The sequence below is a fragment of the Pelmatolapia mariae genome, linkage group LG20 (genome assembly GCF_036321145.2).
Source record: "Pelmatolapia mariae isolate MD_Pm_ZW linkage group LG20, Pm_UMD_F_2, whole genome shotgun sequence".
NCBI lineage: Eukaryota > Metazoa > Chordata > Actinopteri > Cichliformes > Cichlidae > Pelmatolapia > Pelmatolapia mariae.
The window spans coordinates 10,038,443-10,057,059 of record NC_086244.1 but is presented as its reverse complement, the minus strand read 5'-3'; the positions used below and the strand labels follow the sequence as shown (position 1 = coordinate 10,057,059).

Genomic DNA, 18,617 nt, shown 5'->3' with positions numbered 1-18,617 from the left:
GCGGCCAAAAAAAAAAGAAAGAAAAAAAAGAGAAAATCCTCATTTCCACCAATGTTCTGCCGTAACATCAGTAAATTTCTATGTCCCTTTGCCAGCTGCTGCTGAATGAGGTATTGTTTAATGCAGATGGTGGAATCCAAAGACCTCACGCTTCCCTTTTCCATAAAGCGAGCCTGCTATTAATAACCATATATCGACCTCCTTTGTCAACAAGAGCGACGCATACAAATAATATGCTTCAAGGAAGACAATGGGGAGTTCCCTGTGTTAAAAACAACAGGATGAGCCAGACTCATAAGAGTGTGTGTGTGATTAATGTGAGACAATCTGTCTGTGGGAGAAAGATCTTACTGACCGACTTAAGATCTGTTTCATATCTAACATGTTTTGCATTCTTCCCTCTGGTCAGTGATACATTTTTCTCAAGGTGAAGCTGTACTGACCAACAAGACATTAGGTCCTGCACACACCTTTTACAGTTAAGGCCACAATTGTTAGACAAAGACAATTTTTGTAATTTTGCCTCTGTGCACCACCACAGTGGATTTTAAAGCGAACAACCAATATGTGATTGAAGTGCAGATTTTCAACATTAAGACATTTTATATAAAAAATCTTGCATTACCTGTTTAAGTATCACACCCATTTTTATATAAAGTTCCCCCTTTTTCAGAGGCTCAAGGTTAACTGGACAGACAACATTTTACATATGAGCATTGTTTTGAACGCTGCAGTCAGAAGTCTGAAGTCTAGAACGCACTGACATGATAAAATGCTCTGTTCGTTGAGATGCTCTGCTCAGCTTTTACTGCAGTAACCGTCAGCTGCTGCTTGTTTGTAGTTCTTTGTGGATTTAATCTGTATTTAATAACTAAAAAGCATGCTCAGTTGGGTTGAGATATGTTACCTTGATTCCTGGGTTGTTTTTGGAGTATACTTTGGGTCTTTCCCCATTTGCATTGTGCAGAGCTGTCTGGTCAGTTTTGCAGCATTTGGCTGGATCTGAGCAGTACAGCCCTGTGCACTTCCGAATTCATTCTGCTACTCTTATCAGCAGTTGCATCACCAGTAAAACACTAGTGACCTGGTTCTACTGGCAGCCATATATGCCTATGCCATAACATTGCCTATATGTGGTATGTTTCAGATCATGAGCTTTTTTTCTTCTTCTTCATACTGTATTTTTTTATCTCCATCATTCTGATAAAGATCCTCTTTTTTTTTCATTTGTCCAAAGTTTTTGTTTTTGTTGTTGTTTTGTTTTATTTCTGGACTGTGCAGACTCTTCTGTAATTTGGCCTTCCAGTTCTTGAGTTTAACAACTGGTTTGGACCTCATCGTAAACACTCTGTAATTCCATTCATGAAGGCGTCTCTTGATTCTGTGGTCTTTCAGGTCTTTTGGGGTTGCTGAGCTGACCAGCCCATTCATTTGTTTTGGCTACTCCTAGTAGTCCTAGTTCTTGCTCTCTGTCTCTCTGACAGGTTTATCTCATTTTTTTCATATGACAGCCTTTTTTACATACCTTAATTCTAATACTTTAATGCTTTAATACATTTTTTAAAATAAAAGCTTTATGAATCAAAGCTGATTTAAAATCACCTTTAGTGGTGTCTAAAGGCAAATTGACAAAAACTGTCCCTTTGTCCAACAAGTTATGCACCAAACTTTTTTATGTTTTGTACTGTGAATGTTGTAATTACACATATAATGCTCATAAATTGGTTTCCTTTGTCTTATTGTATTATTGTTTGCTGTGTTTTCAGGTGGGAAAGCTGGTTAACCACAAATCCTTGTGTTCACGTTTCAAAGTGTTTAAAGACAAACAGTGAAAGGAAACAGGAAAGGATCTTACACGGTAGTTAGCTGCAGCAAAGTGTGAATTATGGAAAGTATAAAAGATTATCATGGCTTCTGGGTCTGAAACATGAAGCTGAGCAGGAGTACCCTAAATCTGCTTTCTTTTTAATAACCAGCAGGGGAGACACCTGGCCTGCAGCAGCTAGTTTTCTTACTAAAATGAAACAAAACAAAGTGAATAAAATCTTTGGCTAATGACTTGTGTTTGACAACTCATAAACTCAACAGGAAAGTGTTAACAGTAGTCAAATCAGACATTTTACCACTGCTATATGACTGAACACCAAACTATACACCTGGTATTTTATTAAAAATTGCATCATCTGGTTTATTTGTTAAACTTTAAAAAGCTCATTCAAAGTCACAAAGTATATAATCCAAGTGTCTCCACAGACTGAAGAGGTCTACTTCTGTCTGCATTACTCTATACTAAAATGATGGCGATTAATGCCACAAAATGTATTTTATTCTAAAATGACTTGATCTGACATGAGAAGCTGGACTTTATATTTATCTCTTATGCAGGACATCGTGAGAACAAAGTCTCACAATTTTTACAACCTTGTCCCCGACGCTGCTCTTTTTTCGGTGCTGTTCAGATTTCTGGCCGAGGAGGTGGTGCTGCCGCTATTTTCAAAAATTCATTTTTATCCCAGATGATCTCTTTAAACTCCATTCAGATAGTGAAAACCAAAATTGGGTGACTTAACCTTTTGTATGGTATTTTAACATATCATCCACTTGGGTCTGCTGCACTTTTTATCTTAGACTTTCAGGACTTTTTATCTTTGACTATTAAGTGAGGCAGGATTATCATTGTCTGGACTTTAACAGACAGCGATACCGAGGAGTGTGAGTGTGTCTGGCCCCATTCACCTTGCAGGACATGCTTTGGACTCTGCCTTCATAAATGCAGTCGCTTTCAGTGACCATAAAATCAGTCAAACAAATTTTAATGTTACACAGAGATAAAACAATTAAGTACAAAATGCAGGTTTTGTACTGGCCTGGCCCTATCTCAAAAAGTAATTGCCCCCTAAGTCTAATAGCTGGTTGTGCCACTCTTGGCAGCAGAGAACTCCAGTGAAGCTTTTGTGATAATTGGCAATGAGTCTTTCACATCACTGTGGAGACATTTTGACCCACACTTTAAAGAATTGCTTTAAATTATCCACCTGGGAGGTTTTTGAGCATGAACGGCCTGTTTAAGGTTGTGCCAAAGCAACTTAATAGGTTTTAAGTCCAGACTTGGGCCACTTCAGAGGTTTTTTTTTTCATTTATTTATTCATTTATTGTCTTTTTGGTCTGGTGTGTGTTGGATCATTGTCCTACCGCATGATCCAGGTGTGCGTGAGTTTCAGGGTACAAACAGTCGGCTGGACACGTTTTTCCTGGTAGAGAGCAGAATTCATGGTTCAAGCAGTTCTTTAGATGTTGTTCTGAGTTCTTTTGTGACCTCCTGGATGAGTCATCTATTTTGGTAGGCTGGCCACTCATGGGAAGGCTTACCACTTATCAAAGTTTTCTCCATCTATTAGTCATGGCTCTCTCCATGGTTCACTGAAGTCTCAAAGCCTTAGAAGTGGCTTTGAGACTGACAGACATCAATGACTTTGTTTCATATCTGTTCTTGAGTTTCTTCAGATGGTGGCATGATGTGCAGCTTTTTCCTTTTCCTTGAGTCAGCAGTTCTCTCATTAATCATGCCTGGACATGGCTACTGAAACTGAACTCAGCTTTTCCAAAAAACAGCTAATCTACGATTTAACGAGAGCGGAAAAAACCATGTATGCTTTTTCATAAAGGGCAAAATTTTTGGACAGCCTTTTTTCCTCAATAAATGAAATCATCACTTAAAAACTGTATTTACTGAGGTTATCTCTGTCTAATATTAATTTTGTTTTATGATCTAAAACATGTTAGTGTGACAAATGTGCAAAAAATAAGAAATCAGGAAGGCAGCAAAGACTGTGGTACACTGCATACACACACACTGCACCACATGGGGGCATGCTTTTCCACTCAGTAAATACCTCCCATTATTATGCTCGGCTTAAAAAGCCCCTTTTACAGGAAACTGGTAAACTATGACTCACTTTCAAGGAAAATGAGAAACACTTGTTACAGTGAACTTAAGTATTGATTGACTTGTAAAAGATGTGCAGGCTGACATTGCTCATCAAGGTGAGTTAAATCTGAATTTTAGAGCATCATCAAAACTTTTTGCAGGTGCTTCCAAATATTCAAACTGTAGCTCTCTTCTCTCTGAACGCCGTGGTTTGTTTATCTCAGCTGTTGCTGTTGCATTATGCGAGCCAGAGTAAAATCGATATCAAAAGAAGCTGCAATGAAGATGTCTCACTTGAGTGTCCAGTTGCTGAAAAGAGCAATTTCCTCTCTGTGGCATGGTACAAGGTTAGTCATTTACTTCAGGCTTAAAAGTGTAGATTGTATTTTGTAGATGTAAATTTTGTAAACATCAAAACTGCTTGTGTTTGTTATTTAACAGGTAAACAATGGGAATAAACATGGCATTATCAGGAGGGGAAAGGATGAGGAACCAATGTACTACAACTTTTCTCGTGAGGTCACATTTGGGGAGAAGCAGAATCTACTTCTGCGTAAGGTTTTACCTGCCGATTCAGGCGATTACGAGTGTGTCATCAGCGCAAATGTAGGGGGTCAAAACCATAATCACAAAGTCAGCCTGATCGTTGATGGTAAGCTTTCATTAAATATCGCTGGCAGAAATATGAGTTTTCGCATTGGAGCTGAGCTACATATGAGCCTAGACAATGCATTGACACATTTGTTGATCCTGAGAGACAGAGTCAGACTTTTTGATTACTGAGTTTATTATGGCAAAGCATCTTCTTAGTACAGGGCAGTTAAAGCTCTGTAGGATATACAGAATGTTAAAGGTTTATCAGGAAATGTGAATATTGAACAAATGCTTGCTAATTTAAATTTATTTATTGATAAATGTACAGTGAGGTGTTAATGAAACTGTATATGATAAACATAAATATACTGTAAAATATATATACAGATATGTCCTCATATGGGACAATGATTTTATAACACAATAAAGTCATCATTGCTTAACAAAGTATAAAACACTACTGAGCAGACCTGTAAGTGTAAGTGGCATCAAAGCCATCATATAGTGCATCATGTAATGCTCACACAAGTCTCAGGAAGTTATCTAACAATCTTACATAATTTAACCCCCGCTTTGCCTCTGCAAACTGTCATGATGCCACATCAAAAGGCAAGAAAAGCATCTCCAGAAATCACACCTTTTCCATTTCCACCGTGACATTTAAAGAGCATATTTTCCATCCAGGCTCTTTTATTAATTCAAGCAAATATTTTGCTAATGGGAAAATGTTAATTATAATTAAATCACATTTGTAACCCAAATGCAGAAATTCTGCATAACTGATATCACAGTTTTTCGGAAGTAATTTGAAATCTATTCAAACTGATATACAAATAACATCACTTTGTGCTATAGTGATTTTTTATTTTATGTCGTCTAAATACAGAGTGCGTGCCCACAGCTCCACTGACAACACTGAATTATTTGAACACAACATTGACAACTCCGACCAGTCCGCCCTGCCAGACACAAGTCCTGGACCTGCCGGTCACGTGGAGCACAGCTGGCTATGCGGCAGTGGCCCTGGCCAAAATAGTTCTGTCTCTAATCGTCATCTGGGTAAATATAGTCTTTTATTTTTCTGCACACAGAGGAGAAATTAATCAAAAATATTTAGGGGATGTTTTGGTACACGCAGCACTTCAGATACTTAAACCGTTTTAAGCCTATTTCACTAGCGCCTGATCACAGACACCATGGGGTAAATAGATTCAAAAATGACTTCTATAATCACAGCCACTTAATAATTTGACAGTTGCTAAGTCTTCTAAGTAACAACTGAACCAAAAACATTTGTTCATGACCTCTTAATGACACATTAAACCGTTTCACATTGTTTGTTTGTACCTTTTGAAACCATCTATATAATAGCATTACTATTGCTAACATAGATACCTTTAGGTTTAAACCCACACAAAAAACCCACATTTACATTAAAGAAAAAAAAAATAGGGTTGATTTTAAATGACTAATCTCTCATGAAGCTTGGGGAATTTTCCTCAGTGTTTCCAGTAATGTGGGTTTTGATTTTTGGGGAAAAGAACAACCGTTGTTGGTGGTTAAAAAAAACAGTGTTTTGTTGGTGCATACATCCCTGCTCCTTCATAAATAATAAAAATAAAGGTATTAATTATTTCCCATTTCCTAGGTCACAGTCAGCAACTTGACCCCTTGCCCCTAAAATTGACCACATTTTGGTCTTGCAGTGCCTACCAGAATAACTAATACTGTCTTTTTTATTGAGAAGACAGTTTCCAAATGTAAACTAAACAAAGTGAAATGAAAGCAAACAGAGAATTACACAGGACTCCAACTGTAATTTACAGGCTCGGGATTGCTAACCTAATTTTTTCCTTTCAAAAAATCATCATAGACAGTTTAGAAAGAAACTATTGGTTAAGTTAGCTAAGTTTAATCAAAACAGATAGAAAAGGGATAAGACTTGATTTTCAACACACTTGCAAAAATCAAACATCACAGTCTTTTCTGGTTTCAAAACAGAATCAGCGCTGAAGCTAAATTTCTTCCATGTAAACTGATATTTAAAGTAGAATGTGTACCCTGAGCTGAGGGAGCAAAACATTTAAAACATTTATGTCTTATCAGTTTTTATCAAGAAAGAAACGTTCACGCATTCTGTCTGAAAACGTTGTGGTTTTAAGGACCTGGAAACACATCTGGTGGAAACATATGTAGGTAAAAACAGATAAGGCTGAAACTAGAACTGTGTGAAAAAACCACAGAGACAAGTAAAGAAGAAATTCAGCTTTTTAAATTCGAAACTCAGATATGTTTTTAAGTGTCCTTGCCTTTATTTACCACCCCTAGAAAAGTTCAAGATGAGGTTAAAGTGAAGGCTTTCAGGTTCAATTCAAAGGGTTTAGCTGTTTCCTAATATCCAATTTTCAGAGGCTCACAAATCATGATGCAAAATAACAATGTCAAATATAAGGAATTCCTCTAATTATTGGATGAACATTTTTTGTAGTCAATGACTGACAGAAGTATAGAAGCCATGGACATCACTAAATCCTTGTCTTTCCACTATCCGTCATCTGCAGTAAATGCTCTGCATGGCCTTTACGCAAGCCGCCTTCAGTTGCTGCTCTCTGCGAGTCTTTTGGGGTTTGGTTTTGTACTTAATCAGGTGACTGACCTGCCCTTGAGTAATATCCCATTTCTTTGCATTGAAAAACTCTTGGGGGTACTTTTTTTGTATATGTTGGGTTTTTATCCATTTGCACTGTGGACCACAGTGAATCCGTTTTGCAGTATTTGGCTGATTCTGAGGGGAGAGTGTAGCTCCGTACACTTACCAGTTACATCATCAATAAACACCCTGGCTCCACTGGCAGCTGTAGACTTTAACAATCATACGCCTACATCCTCAAGAGTGTTATTCACTTAGTTCATGTGAAGTTGTTTATCGTAACCTAGAAAATGATTCTGCAATTTTTACTTTAGTTGTCTTCATTGTCATTCTTGTTAAGAACGTACCAGATTTTTCAGTTTTGTCCTTTACTTACTTTTTTTTTGCTGTCTTTTTTATTTTAATTTATTCAGAGGCCCAATGATGGCCTCCCACACTGACATCTCTTTAGAACTCAGATTTTAAATTACAGTGAAAAACTGTACAAATATAAATTCAACACTTCAAATCTGCTTTAGATGTGAGGTCTGCTTCATTTTGCAATGAAATATCAGGGGAACAGAGCTCACCTGTACATGAAACCTGTGCCAGTTGTGCAATTAATTTTGAGCCTCTGAAAAGAGAAGGAGATTGTCTATAAAAATAACTGTAATCCCTAATCAGTTAATACAATAATTTTGTTAAACCCCTTGAATTCAACATAGAAGTCGCCACTTCAATCTTGACTGTTTGATTTAAAAGCATGGTAGTATACAGATCCAGACGCACCTGCACGGCATCCGCAATCACGCCCACCGTGTTAAAAACACAGGGAAGAAGGGGTTATTGGGTATTGTGGTGTGTTGCAAGTGCAGCTGGCAGCTTGTGAGCTGCAGCCCGGGCAAATAAAAATGGCTCAAAACAACACTCTCTGGACCCGCCGTGTCTCATTCATGCCACACTCTGGTATGCCAAATATCCTTGGGCATCTTAGATACATTCATTAGAGTGTGAATGTCAGATAGAAAGCACTTAAGCATAGAAAAAAGTGCTTGTGTGAGTGAGTCATGTTGTATAAAGTGCTTTGAGTGCTCAGGTAAACAAGAACAGTGCTATAAAAGAACCCATCCATTTATCATTTTGTTGTTTATACACAGCCAAACCGCAACAGTCACCTTTACCTTGCAACTTTATTGCAAGGTAAAGAGCAAGTACTTCATGAGAATCAGAAGGAAAAACTCCCTTTTAACAGGAAGAAACCGCAAAACCACAAAACCAGGCTCACACAGTCAGGGAAGTTTGATAATGACTAATGATTAAATGTGGAGTGGTGTATAAACATGAGAGTGAAAAGAGGTGAGTGAAGAAGAAACTAATATTGAAAATAAAAAATAAAAATCTGTGCTCTTTTTTCATGTTGATAGTCTGAGTTCATTTAGCACAAAAATCAAACTAACTAATGAAGAAGTCAGGGAGCATATCTTTTAGTAGAGGACAGAGATTACACAGATAATTAGAGTAATGGCTTACTGTCACTGTTGACATTATCTCTAATATTCTAAATACTACATAAATAACACAGTTAGTGTAAAAACCCCATTTCCTGTTAGTCAGTAATGTCACCGCCTTCCTCCAGTTGATAATGTGCACCCATGCAACAGTTTGGTTGATGTGGTTCATGTTGTTGAGAAAATGTAGGCAAACCCCCTCTTTCTCTGCACTGCATTTCCTGTTTAACTCTGATGGTATTTCTTCCTACAGTCAAAGTTGACAGTCTTGTTTCCAGCATAATTCCCTCAATGTATCTTGTATATACATATATATATATTTTCTGTGTGTTTCTTTGAAAATCCAGATTATTCATCTCAGATCTTCAAGGCAACGATATAATAGGTGGCATAGCTGAACCAACAATACAGACCCTCTACACACACCCTTCCACGCGAGCGGGGAATTTTTTTCTTTTTAATTTATTCTATTTCTAAATGAGTTTTGGAAGACTTGTGTATTTTTTTTTTTTACATGTAAATTGTAACAGTTTCTGAGACCTCTACATAATGAATGTAAATTTTCAAATGTAATAAACAATAAACACTCCGGTTTTAACAAATTAGTATTTTCTGGCAGTTATTTCATGTTTTGGGCGTTACAGGGTTAAAAACACGCCTCGTCTTTTTATTGGTAACAAGGAGGTCAACGTTAACAGGCAAAGGTGCACAATTTGTTTTTGTTTTTTTCCTGTGTCCTAGTTCTTTTCGTCCACCACAATTAGTTTCAGAAATCAAACGTCCACAGAAAGCAAAAGAATTGTATCAACTCTTTAAGAAGTATAATAATTTTTATGCATAGTCTTTCATTTTACAAAAGCTCAGAAGTATTTCTAGCCTAGTATATTCTAAACTACTATATGTTTTTCATCTCTGGATGAAAACCTTTGCAGCCTGCCTGAAATCTAAGACCTACAGACTTCTTGGGTTGCTTTTGCAGTATGCTTTGAATCATTATCGATTTGCACTGTGAAGCACTGTCTGATGATCTGAGCAGAGAGCAGAGCCCTGTACACTTCAGAATTCACCTTGCTACTTCCATCAACAATCACATCCTCAATAAACACTAGTGACCCAGTTCTTCTGGTAGCCTTACATGCCCACACTATGACACTGCCTCCTCTGTGTTCAATAATGTTGTATGGCTCGGGGAGCTGTTTCTCTCCTTCTTCATACTGTTTTCTTCTCATCATTCTGCTACAAGTTAATCTTGGTTACATCTGGCCTTCCTGTTCTTTTGCGTAACCAGTGGTTTGTTCCTTGTTGTAAACCTCTCTTGATTTGAAACTTTGATGATGATAAATCTTGAGAGTTATTGACTTCATTAGATTTGGTTTTCTTAACCATGGAAATAATTCTGTCAGCATGCACTGTGGCCTTGGGGCGTTTGTGGTTGCTGAGCTTGCTATTGCATTCATTCTTTTTAATTATGTACCAGATTGTTGACTTGGCCACTCCTGACAAATTCTCTAATAGGTTTATTCTGCTTTTCAACCTAATCATGGCATCTTTCACTTGCATCAACATCTTTTAGGACGTCGAAGTTAGAGTTCCAGTAAAAAAGCTTCCAAATGCATGTTTAACACTTGGAATCAGCTCCTGATGTTCCAGTTTCTCTTAGTTTGTCGTGAAATAATGAGAAAACAGACCTCACTTGTTCAATTCCTCCTGAAAATGTGGCACTATGCATAAAATTAGCTGGACATATAAAACTACTGCTATAGTCAGCAGAGATGGGCAGTAACGCGTTACTAGTAACGTGTTACTGTATTCCGATTACTTTTTTCAAGTAACGAGTAAAGTAAGGGATTACTATTGCAAAAACGGTAATTAGATTACCGTTACTTTCCTGTAAGAACGCTGCGTTACTAAAACCGTGGCCGTTTATCAATGCCCAAGTACGCGAGTACGTACTCGCGTTCTCGGTGAGTACGTACTCGCCGAGAACACACGGGAGTACGTACCCGCCGAGAACGCGAGCACGGACTCGTGGGCCGTTTCTCAATTCTCAAGTACGCGAGCACGGACTCGTGATTTGTACGTGCGTACGTGATGATGTCACAGGTCCGGAGTTTTTACTGCCGTCCCCTCTTAATGTAACCGTGAGCAACATGTTATGGAGCTTAACTTTAACCACAGCCAAACCGGTTTACTCAGGAACAAATAAAATACTGAAATAAACCAAACATTAACAGTTAGAAGTGATCTAAGTGACTTATATATCATTTTTAACCGCACTAGTGAAACCTCTAATAATAAAAATAGTGTACATGTACATACGTGTACATACCTTAATAAAAACAAGCAGGTGAGATGTTAGAACGCTTTTATTTCTATTCCAGTGGACACTCAATACTGTAGACAGCTGCTGGAGTTTCTTTAACCTGAGTAGTGAGAAGACCGCGAGCGGTGGGGGGTTGAAAACGATGTGCCAGGAGTCCGCTGTTGAGTTTTGGACGAAATGCATTCTGGGATATATAGCTGTCCCAAGTCTACACCGATGCATGCTCGATAAAATGGGCGGATCGAGAACACATCCGGGACTTTTTCGCGTTCTCGGCCTGATGCGTACTTCGGATTGGAACAGTACTTGGTCTCCGACTGATGACGTATCACGAGTACACGAGAACGCAAGTACGCACAAGTACGCATATTGGCCGTTTATCAATGCCCAAGTACGCGAGTACGTACTCGCGTTCTCGGTGAGTACGTACCCGCCGAGAACGCACGGGAGTACGTACCCGCCGAGAACGCGAGCACGGACTCGTGGGCCGTTTCTCAATTCTCAAGTACGCGAGCACGGACTCGTGATTTGTACAGTCGGAACACCAGCGTACGTGATGATGTCACAGGTCCGGAGTTTTTACTGCCGTCCCCTCTTAATTTAACTGTAAGTAACATGTTATGAAGCTTAACTTTAATCACAGCCAAACCGGTTTACTCAGGAACAAATAAAACACTGAAATAAACCAAACATTAACATTTAGAAGTGATCTAAGTGACTTATATATCATTGTTAACCGCACTAGTGAAACCTCTAATAATAAAAATAGTGTACATGTACATACGTGTACATACCTTAATAAAAACAAGCAGGTGAGATGTTAGAACGCTTTTATTTCTATTCTAGTGGACACTCAATACTATAGACAGCTGCTGGGGTTTCTTTAACCTGAGTAGTGAGAAGTCCGCGAGCGGTTTGGGGGGGGGGGGTTGGAAACGATGTGCCGGGAGTCCGCTGTTGAGTTTTGGACGAAATGCATTCTGGGATATTTGGCTGTCCCAAGTCTACACCGATGCATGCTCGATAAAACGGGCGGATCGAGAACACATCCGGGACTTTTTCGCGTTCTCGGCGTGATGCGTACTTCGAATTGGAACAGTACTTGGTCTCCGACTGATGACGTATCACGAGTACATGAGAACGCAAGTACGCACAAGTACGCATATTGATAAACGCCCATTGATAAACGCCCCGTGATTTTTTTGCGAGAATGTCTCATGACAGTGACGTAAGCGAGTGCGACGTTCGTGACAACAGCTGTGTGCAGATCAACAATGGATCATATACCGAGTGCGCAGTGTTGGGGAGTAACGGAATACATGTACCGCCGTTACATATTTAGAATACAAAATATGAGTAACTGTATTCCGTTACAGTTACCGTTTAAAAAGGTGGTATTCAGAATACAGTTACTTTGTTGAAATAAATGGATTACACGGCGGTACTTTCCTGTTTCATATTGTCGCGGGTCAGGACTGTTTGGGTTTGTTTGACAGCTATGTTCTGTTGTTCCAGGCGGCAGCGTTACGGTTGCCATGGTTACAGGGTGACGCTCTCTCTCTCTGCGTGTTTCCTGGGTGAGAGAGCGCTTTTTTGTTGTTGTTGTTGTGCTAAGCTAAAAGGCAGAATGCTACAGGCATAGCTCTAAAGAATGTAGCCTCATGGGCAGTGTAGTCCGTGCTGCAGGGAGAATGGACTGCCATACACGTTATGTGTCTGTGAACGAGGGAGGGAGAGAAAGGAAAAGTCCGAGCTGTCACGGAGCAAAAACGGGAGCTGGAAGCATGTAAATATAATAATAACCACTGCAGCCAAGAAGAGTGCCTGACGAGCCCATTTGTAAGTAAGCTATTAAGACTCAACTGTACACTGTGTTCGTGTTTTCCTCCGGAAAAAATAAGTTCCGTTGAAGCAGCCTTTCAGCGCCTCTCTCTGTCTCTGCTAGCAAAGTTGACCCAGACAACAAAGTAAAGCTAGTTTTCAGCTACGAGCCCGACACGAACCCGACGTATTAGCCAGATGTCCCTTTACTACGGTTCGGAGCCGTGGACCTTCAGTAACAGTAATAAATCACAGCAATAGTACATTCACGTAGTTGTAAACAGCATGATAATATATTAAGTAATCCAAAGTATTCAGAATACGTTACCCTCATTGAGTAACGTAACGGAATACGTTACAGAATACATTTTGGGGCATGTATTCGGTATTCTGTAATGGAATACATTTTAAAAGTAACCTTCCCAACACTGCGAGTGCGGGAGAAAGTATGAGCGTGCAGCGTTTAAAGCGTGGAAGTACTGACCTTATTTTGAGTTTGATTCCATAAAAAGTGACAAAAACATTAGTGTCCATTGTGCGTTGGAAGAAAACTTATTTTTACATCGAAAAAAACCCCTAAACTTCCAAGCAAGCACCGAGTGCGCTTCCACGTAATGGGAAATTCACAGAGAAACTCGTGGATTCTTCAACTGACCGCCGCGGCACACCTGCACCAGGGCAAACCTCCGCCTACCCCACTCCTGCTTTACAGGTGAAAATAGAGCAACAGGACCGCTAGTCTTTGATTTCATTTATTTTCTGCTGTGTTTTACTTGCATCTATTTGAAAGAGTGAGTGTAAACACAAAAAAATATTTTATTTTATGTGCTGGAATGTGCAGAAAATAGGTTTAAATGTTAAACAAATTTCTTCCAGTCAGAGAATGTTGCATATAATTAAATTTTTTGCTTGATGCATAAAGTTAAAAGATTAAAACTAATAAAACAAGTTTTAAAAAGAGACTTTTCCATTTGATTACATTTTGTATGATGGATTATGCAGAAAAGTAGAATTGGGCTGAAAGATCTATTGCTTTATCACCTATTCAGGTTGTAAATCGTGTTTTTAAAAAGTAACTAAGTAATTAATTACTTTTGAAAATAAGTAATCAGTAAAGTAACGGGATTACTTTTTGAGGGAAGTTACTCTTTTCAAGTAACTTGACCAACACTGATAGTCAGTAGTTTTATATGTGTCAACCTGTGGGACAGTTTCAGTAACCTACAAGAGGAAACCAAACTGTATTGAGGTCAAATGCAGAGCAACAACTAAACTCACACTACCCTTTTTCCTGTGGAGAAATTGATTTTAGTCATCATATTTCCAAATTATTATGAAACCCACATCGTTTGGTAATCTGCATCACAATGTAAATGTGTCATTGCTTTTCATTTGTATATTTGTCATATATAGCACTGTATATCATTTCCATGGAGCTTATCTAATAATTTCCTATCAGATAACTTGAACAACAACATGAAAGCAACTGTATGTCACAGTCTACCAACACTTCCCAATGCAGTTTTCTTGATTTTGAGGTCTGTTTATAAAAAGTTAAACACACCCTTACTGCTTCCATAGGAATTAACAGGCCAAGTAACATTGAGGGGGTGCTAATCACATTCACTTGATTAACTGATCATCAGTAGGTGTAACCACCTTTATAAATGTAAAACATTTGGCAGTTTTCTGGTCTGGAGCATTCAGGTGTGTGTTAACACAATGCTATAACCTTCCCCTGAGTGGAGTATTGTGCATATTGATCGATCATCATACAGTTTTGTTTGAAGAGAGAGAAAGACCAGAAAACAAGTAGGTGCTCTTTTATGAGGAAGTAACACCTACAACTAAACAAAGCACAAAAGGTACGGAAACTTGTTCTTTGTTGTAACAATGCTTCTTGGCAATAAATCTTGTACTTTTGGAAAGCCTGTTTATTTCCCATCAAATGGGTTGAGTTGAGTATGTGGGCTGCACCCATGAAAAGCTTCCCAGATCTTTTTTTGCCAATGCCAAACAGGTTATGCTGTAATTGACTCTTGTTTGGTGTAATTTATTGACATGACTGAAGTCTGAAGAAACAAGACATATCGTAATTTTACAATGTATTCATTTAACGAAAGCATGTAGCATGTGGAAAGCCATACACAGCCACAACAGCCTTGTTGTAAAGGCTCACCTTTCAGCACACTCACTTCACCAGATGCAGCTTGTTTCTTTTCCCCACCTTTGGTTGGGTGTGGTGCTTGCCCTTAATTGCACTCACCTGTCAACCGTTATATAAGTACTGCACTCACCTACAGCTCACTCTTTAGCAGCTCACACTTAATTATTGGGCTAATTTACAGGGCCACGGGCAGGATCACCCAACGCATGAAGTACTTAAACCTTGCTGGGAGAAAGAAAAAAGGGAAACGAAGAGTTTTGGATGGACTGTGGGGAGACATGCAACAGAATTTAATCTGGATCAGTTGACCATTAGTCGCAGAGTGCCGTTACCAGCAGTGCCTCCATGGCTACTTCCTGATGCTGTCGTAGACTTAACATTGTTGAACAAGAAGAATGAGGGTAAGGCATTTACTTTGAACGCTCATGCGGTACAGGCTTACATTGACCAATATTATAGTTATGTTCAAATATATACAGACGCCTCAAAGAACTCAACCGGACAAACCGGTGTTGCAGTTGTGGTCCCAGAGTTTTCGGTGGAAATGGGTAATAGGATTAGTGATGGGCTTTCTGTATACACTGGGGAAATGATTGCAATATTATTAGCTGTTCAGTGGGTGGAGGACATGAGGCCATTACATGCTGTCATTTGTTCAGATTCGAGTTCATCATTGGTCAGTCTACAGCATTGTCACTCAGACAGTAGGGCAGATGTTTTGGGGGAAATTCAGCAGACACTTTTCCGGCTGCACATGATGGGACTTGCAGTCGTGTTTTTATGGGTTCCAGCGCACTGTGGAGTGTGGGCAAATGAACAGGCAGAGAGTTGCAAAGGAGGCCGTAAGGCATGGGGCGGTTGACATGGCTGTTAGTGTTGGCCAAGCAGAGATAAGGAGTATGGTAAGGCAAGTTATGAGAGCAAGATGGCAAAAGCAGTGGGAGGAGGAAAGGAAGGGACGATGGTTGTATAAGATTCAGAGGAGGGTGGGAGGAATGAGAAACGCAGGACGGACTAGGAGGGAGGAGGTGATCATATCCAGACTGAGATTTGGACATACTGGCTTGAATGACACATTATTCTTGATAGGGAAACATAGTACTGGAAAATGTGATTACTGTGGGGTAGAGGAAACTGTAGAACATGTCATGTTGCAGTGTCAGAGGTACCAGGTTGAGAGGAGGCAATTGATTCACAATCTCAGTAACCTAAAAATCAAACTGGATCTTGTTGATTTGTTGCAAAAGGAATCGGGAAGCAAGAGTTATCAGGCCTTATTTCTGTTTTTAAAAGAGGGGAACCTGTTTGGCAGGATTTGAGGGGTTTTTTTTTTGGGTTTTTTTGAGCGTTGTTCCAGACCATACTCCATACCAGTTGGTGGCGGTAATGCACCTTTCAGTTGTTTGCCAACCGCCAATACAAATGTAAGAAGAAGAAGAAGCTCACTCTTTCTTCACTCCCACATGGGTTGGCAGCTGAGGTGAGTTTCTGTTGAGTTTCCTGAGTTCATGTATTATTTTGAGTTACTTAAATCACTTTATTTCCTTTCAGAGATAGCAGTCCATGTGTGTCTTTCCTTTTGCTCATTATTCAATAAAACGAGAAACTTGCAAGTGATTGCTGACTATTCATTCTCATCCTGACCGGATGAGCCATGATGGTAACAATCTCCAACCTCCTCTGAACCTTCCTTCAAAACAAGCCTAGCACCTCCTCCTCATGCTGGTCACCAGCTTGTTCACACACTGCTGTAGGATGGTGTCCCATTCTCAAGCCAGTATTTGTCTCAAGTCAGCCAGCGTGGTTGCATTGGTCAGTCTGGCAGGAACAGCACATCCAAGCAAATCCCAGAAGTGTTCAGTGGGTTTCAGGTCAGAACTGCAGGTAAGCCATTACATGCACTCCCAAAACCCAAATTCAAGAGGTAGTCTCTGGTAAACTCCACCCTGTCGGGGTGAGTGTTGTCATCTTGGAGGACAGAGCTTGTTCCTAGACTGTGGCGATATGGGATTACCTCTGGTTGCAGAATTCCGTCTCGATATTGCTCTACGACGAGATTGCCTCCAGTCATAACGTGGAAAACAGGCCTGGCTGTGAAGGGCAGTCACGGTAGGTCTACTGGAAGCCCTATGAAACCAGAGATTAGCTGTCTTCAGTCTATTCCAGATTGTCTGGGTAGAGAGCTGCCAGCCATATCATCCTGCAAACTTTGACTGGAAATCTGCAGGAATGCCTACAGTTTCCAACTCTTGACAGGGTGGTGAAGTTGCCCTATGGCATTGGTCCTATCCAGATCAGTCAAATGTGGCCTGCTTGGTGAAGACACCAATTGACCACTGTAGCGGGTCCATGCTCAGGGGTGCTGCTAATCAGGCACTTGACTGTTAGAGTCAACAGCAGAATAACCAGTTTGGCACTGGCCAAAACAGGATTTCCAACATGTAATATTTATAGCCAAGAAACACTATTACATCAAAGAAATAAATTGGCCAAATACAAATTTCCTTACTTTAAAGTGTGACAACTATTTCAAAACTAATAGCATTCATTTTCACCCCCACAGAGCAGCTTCTTTTCAGTGTTATGATTGCAGTTTAAGTTGCAGATAATGAATATTATAAACTTAGACATAGACTGAATGCTTTCCCCTTACGTTATTTTTATCCTAAACTCTGATAAAAATCTCCACTGCTCCACTACAGATTCACATTTTAAAAACATGCTTAACTGCTTTCTTGCTTAAGATCAAAACCCATCATGTCTGCTTGTATAATTATGATTAACTCATCCATTTTCTGGATCAGTAGCACAAAATAGCACATATTTTTACAAAAACAGAAATGAAACTTCTGTGTTAAGAGGAAGTAAACTGATTTACTGGCATTACACAACACTGAGCTCTTCCTGTGTGTCCCACCCTTAATTCCTGTTTAAGAAGTGAAAGTGTAGCATAAGCTTGTGCTCTACAGTCTGCATAGACTTGCACTATTGTTGGTGCAGGATTCCAGCAACTAGAATAAATGGTTCACTCAGAGTGGAGTGAATACCCAGCTCTGAGTTCTCCTCCTGCTTTACAAAGTCAGACACAGGATACACGTCATTGTGTTTGTAAATACGGATTAGAGATTATACAAGAGGTGAGGTGTCTCACTGGGAGCAGAGTGTACAGTGTGGAAAATAATGTGCAGAGGCCACCATCTACTGGCAAATCCTCAGAAAACATCACAGTCTGGAAAACTGGCACATCAGCTGACTTATCTAGGATGACACTGGACTTTTAAAAAATTTAAAAAACAACCTTTTAAAAATAGTTTAACATGTATGATGTGGTCTAATAATACAATGGAATAATGGCCTATGATTACAAAATGTTTGGATACACTTTCAAATTGTGCATATGTGCTGTGTTTAATGCACCTGAAGAGCATTCAACATGAAAATAGAATCAGGGGCCACTAGTGCAAAGCTTGGGTAACAACAGGGTGTTCAGTATATAACTATTAAGGAAGTACATTTTTTCAGCTCCAAATTAGGTTAAACGGAGCAGAACATTTTACAAAGCTATGATAATGAAATTACTTTTGTCAACCAGTTAGACCAGAAAGAAAGTAACTTCAAAAAAAAAAAACTTCAATGAATCTTCTAA

General features: G+C 39.4%; 1 protein-coding gene across 1 annotated transcript; it reads left to right on the top strand.

Annotated features, from left to right (window-relative positions):
• The first annotated feature begins 3,953 nt into the window (after positions 1-3,953).
• Positions 3,954-9,246, top strand: LOC134619469 (uncharacterized). Its single transcript, XM_063465304.1, has 5 exons — positions 3,954-4,045; positions 4,154-4,276; positions 4,371-4,581; positions 5,410-5,582; positions 9,008-9,246. The coding sequence occupies exons 1-5, from the start codon at positions 4,019-4,021 to the stop codon at positions 9,056-9,058; spliced, it is 585 nt and encodes a 194-aa protein (XP_063321374.1). The 5' UTR covers positions 3,954-4,018; the 3' UTR covers positions 9,059-9,246.
• Positions 9,247-18,617: the final 9,371 nt, after the last annotated feature.